Below are 5,000 nucleotides of genomic sequence, written 5' to 3' on the forward strand. Positions count from 1 at the left end.
ATATACATATATATATATATATATATATACATATATATATGTGTGTATATATATATATATATATATATATACACATATATATACATATATATACATATATATATGTATATATATATATATATAAAACATACAAATTTTATAAATATTTTTTCTCCATCTCTTTTTCTTTCTCTTCTCCAACTCATTCTTCTGTCCTCTTCTTCAATTTTAAGAGCTATTTAAAGGCTGGCTCTGTGTCTGTCCGGTATTGGCTTAGGGAGCCATGGGCACGGTATTCCAATTGCAATTAGTTTAATGCTTACCCCCTGAGAGGTATACTGTTTCACTTTCCAACATACCTCCTCCCCAAATGCCCGTTGTCTCCGTATGGGGGGGGGGGGGCTTCCCTTTTCCTTCTCTTCTTCATCCCTTTCTTCTGTCTACTTACACTAATTGTTAACTTATTTTACCCTTTTCGCCTCCATACTTTATCATAATGCTATATGACCCTTGATGTCTACCGCATTAACCATTCTGGAAATCCACTAACATCGCTTAATTGAACCAAAAACTTCCTTACCTTCGGGCTTTAAATAAATCAAATAAATAAATATATCCGCAGTACTACCTCTCTCAACACTACTCCCTCCTCCACACGTCCCCGTCCTTCTACTACCCCCACCTTTTTAAACTTCTTGAACACTTTCCAAAAGGGATCGATTTTTCGTAATCTCCCCACAGCCCCGTGCAAAACGCTCCTCTTCCAGCAATGGCCCCCAAAACAAGTAGGCAACGTTTCCTTCCGCAGTCGCTCCGACTGGACCCTGTCTCGCATCTCCCCGACAAATTGCCCTGTCTACGACAAAAAATTGGTCAGATTGTGGACTCGCCTGCCTCGGTATCAGTACATTGCAACACTATTCCCCACAGATGCCGTCGTAAGTCCCCCACCAGTATTGCCAAGATTACTTTCCGTAGACATGACCTCCCCTTTAACGTTTACATTAGCAAGAGTCCCTCCCTTTCCGACCATATTATTGGCGTGTAGGCCATTCTGCCAAACAGCCCGGTACCCTCTATGTGCCCAACCTGGTCATAATCGATCAAACTGCTCTGCACACTCACGCACGAGGGCCAGTTGTGGCGGCTTCCATTGTCACTTCAGACTCAAACTTGTAGGTAGGACAACCTCTATAAAAGGTTATAGAGGTTGTCCTACCTACAAGTTTGAGTCTGAAGTGACAATCCTCAGATTCAAACTTGGCATCACTTTACGTGATGCCAGACAGGAAGCACGTCGACAAGGTTTTTCTCATTCCTCACTCCAATATTGTCCTTCGCTCTACCCTTTTCCTTTTCTCACAAGATGTTTCTACATCTTCCCCAGTATCTCTCCCTCATCCCACTTTTACCCCTTCCTTCCCCCAGTCAAATAATTTTTTGTTATTCTTATTCCATCCCCCAGTCTTCACCACTGTCCCAGACACTCCAGTCACACCTTCTTCGATACCTACCACCTTTCCTTTCTTTTCCTAAACGTTCCACCCCACTCCCACCCCATCCTCTCCTCCGTCAACCTCTCCTTTTACCACTCAAACATCTGTCCCCTCTTCTCATCATAAGAAAACCTTTATTCCCCCAACCAACTCCACTACAGAAATTTTCGAAGACACTCAAAACTATATAATCATGACCCAGGATAACATGCCTACACCTCATCCATTCTCCAATTTGTCTGCCACTATTCCATTTACACTTAAAACAACTGGCGAAATCCATCATCCTACTCATGTTCCCCCTACACCCCTCCCTCCCACTCTCCCCCAGCACATCCCATTCCCCCTTCCTTCCACATTATTCCTTTCCGCTTTCCCCTGGATACATAGTTGACCCTTTGTCACAACAACCCCCTTCCTGGTTTCTCTCCCCGACATTTTTCCTGAAACTGTGATCTTATTGCCCTTAAACACGCTTTACCCTTTGCTAATCCCTACCTTACCCTCCTAGCAAAATCCCACAACTCTTCCCTTAACCACTCTGATCTAATTACCCTTCTTAATCCATACCTTCCTGAACTGCTATACGACATCTGACATCTGGCACATTAAATCAACAACTTTACCCTTTTCACTATTCCACCTTTATAAAGTGATCTATAACCTTTGATGTGTAGCACACTTATTTTGCTTTGTAACTATTATTTATTTATTTTTTTAAAAACCTTATAATCCTTATGATTTTATCATCTATTTTACTAATAACTCTTATTAGTATCTGTTTCATTGCAAAGATGATATTAACTGCGGTTTACAGTAATCACTTGAAGGTACTGCGTGATTATGTAAAAATGCTGTAGAAGGTACTTAACTCATAATCCTGATGTTTGGGTAAAAAACTAATCATTATCTATGTGTGTATATTTCTGTGTATATTTATGTGTGTGTGTGTGTGTGTGTGTGTGTGTGTGTGTGTGTGTGTGTGTGTGTATGTATGTGTGTGTGCGTGCGCATGTGTGTAAATGTATGGTCTATATCTTCATATATGTATATATATATATATACGTATATATATATATATATATATATATATATATGTATGTATGTATGTATGTATATATATACACACACACACACACCACATATATATATAGAGATATATATATTCATATAAATATATATATCAGTCTATGTATACGTGTATTATATGTATGCATGTGTATGTATGCATGCTTGTATCTATATGTTTATGTACTCGTATACACACACACACACACAGACACACACACACACACACACACACACACACACACACACACATACACACATACACACATACACACACACACACACACACACATATATATATATATATATATATATATATACATATATATATATATATATGTGTGTGTGTGTGTGTGTGTGTGTGTGTGTGTGTATGTGTGTGTGTCTGTGTGTGTGTGTGATGAATTTGTATTAATGTCAGGTACTTTTAAGGTACTTCATCTAGTAGATGAAGTACTCAGATTGTGAATATCTTTCGTTTCAGTTCCCATTTTAGAAACTGCAAAAACAGAAAACTACACAAGTTTGAAAAGTTTATTGGAGTCAAAAAGGCCTTGATACAACCCAAAACGAGACACAGGAACGCCATCTCCTCCTCCAGCAACAGAGCAGCATCGGCCTAACCAAGGCAGTCAACCGCAAGCATCAAATGAAATAAGAGCAGCGGGCGTCCGAGCTTCGACTCACACGAAAGCAAACCAGAGCGACCTGCTTGAAGCCGTTCGTGAATCCGGGCCGTTCGCAGACGACGTCGAGGAGGGGCGGTTCCGGGAAATGCTTTACTTGCCGACGGTCTGCAGGGCCGCCATGTGCTCCTCCTGAAGGTGGCTGGGGATCAGGTACTCCAGGCAGTCGAGGAAGATGAGGTTGTAGTAGCAGTTACTCCTGGAAGGGAAGGGTTGTGAGATTACTGAGACAATCGGTGGAAAACTTACTGCGTGACACGACTGGAATGTCTACTTCGAGAACCTTTGCCCAAAGACCATTATTAAGAGCTCTCAACCGCGCTCCGTGCCCGACCTGCACCCCGTGGCCACTTTGGGCTCCCGGAACACGTTGTAGCAGTCGTCGCACAGGCGCCCCAGCTTCCCCAGCAGCTGCCGGTCGTAGATGCCGGTGCACGCCGGGTCGAAGAGAGAGCGCTTGCTGAGGCCGTGGTTCCCCGAGGACGCAGACGAAGGAGACGCGTCGAGGGAGCGAGCGGAGGTAGGCGACGACAAGGCAGCGAGGACCAGCAGGGCCGCCGACACCGCTGACAGCTGCAGGACGAAAGGCTTGTGAAAATATAGATTGATAAATGATGACATTGATAATTATAAAAATGATAACTGGTAAAATTGATGATAATGATGATGATTATAATTATAATTATCATAACAAAAATGGCATTGATGATAATGTTAATAATGATAAATATCATGATGTTGATAATAATAACAATGATGATAATAATGATTCTGTTACTACTACTAATGCTGATAATGCTAATGCTAATAACTGATAACAAAATTGGTAATACAGCAACATCACCCCCTTCTTCTCCAGTCAGTGACCAAAAATCATGACATATTTCAAGCCAATTCTGCCACTCTATGGTTTAAAAAAAATCGAAGAGAAAATCGCACAACAAACGCCGCTTACCATGGGAAGAGCAACCATTGCAATTAACACGAAACTCGAAATATTTAGTTGCAACGAAGTCCTCTTTCTGCAGTGAGACTGGATACCATTTACATCCAGCTTATATATATACTGCCGATGGCAAGTCCCCGAGAATAAGCAAAAAAATACATTATTTTTTTTATTCATGTTTTTTTTTTTTTTTCAATCAGCTGCAATACACATATTTTGATCCCCTTTGACACAGAGGTGCTCATTAAATGCATTTGTGTGTGCTCCGAACGGCGCGTGGACAGGCACTCAAGCACTCCAAAATCGCGATCGTATCAAAGGGGGAAAATATGGGTGGAAATTCGTGCGGAAACTGCAATTAGGGTTTGATTATATTTTTTCTCTCCAGTATTGAAAATCACACGAAATGGAGTGTATGGATACGTATGCAAAAAACAGAGACCTATATGTAAACACATTTGTACTCACACACACACACAAACACAGACACACACATATCATATATCTATACATACATACATAAATACATATATATATATATATTTATATTAAAGATCGCTCTATTATTATCTGTTTTCTGCATATATGCCAATATAGTTAATAAAAATAAGGAAATTAATATTTGCACAAGGTTAGGGTGAGGCAAGTCAGTTTAAGCGAAACGGCCCCCTCTTCCGCTAACCTTACTTGGGCCCCCTGTTTATTTCACCTATTTTTAGTTATTCAGTTTTCTCTGGGCGATCTTTTACAATATGTTCAAAATTAATTCAGTGAAGGAAATATAAATTAGATTTCCACGAATGATGCAGAACCCAAATATGCATA

At 40.5% G+C, this 5,000-nt stretch overlaps 1 protein-coding gene across 1 annotated transcript; it reads right to left on the reverse strand.

Annotated features, from left to right (window-relative positions):
- Positions 1-3,063: 3,063 nt before the first annotated feature.
- On the reverse strand, positions 3,064-4,233 carry LOC125040875 (crustacean hyperglycemic hormones 4). The gene is made up of 3 exons (XM_047635647.1): positions 4,185-4,233; positions 3,564-3,802; positions 3,064-3,428 (listed from the first exon to the last, which is right to left on the reverse strand). Exons 1-3 carry the CDS (start codon positions 4,200-4,202, stop codon positions 3,323-3,325), a joined length of 363 nt encoding a protein of 120 aa, XP_047491603.1. The 5' UTR covers positions 4,203-4,233; the 3' UTR covers positions 3,064-3,322.
- Between the last annotated feature and the right edge of the window lie 767 nt (positions 4,234-5,000).

This window comes from Penaeus chinensis, chromosome 29 (assembly GCF_019202785.1).
Source record: "Penaeus chinensis breed Huanghai No. 1 chromosome 29, ASM1920278v2, whole genome shotgun sequence".
In the NCBI taxonomy this organism is placed as follows: Eukaryota; Metazoa; Arthropoda; class Malacostraca; order Decapoda; family Penaeidae; genus Penaeus; species Penaeus chinensis.

Coding starts and splice junctions, on each gene's coding strand:
- LOC125040875 (XM_047635647.1), bottom strand. Junction 3,429..3,563: donor AAAGTGGCCACGGGGTGCAG/GTCGGGCACGGA, acceptor CTTCCCTTCCAG/GAGTAACTGCTACTACAACC.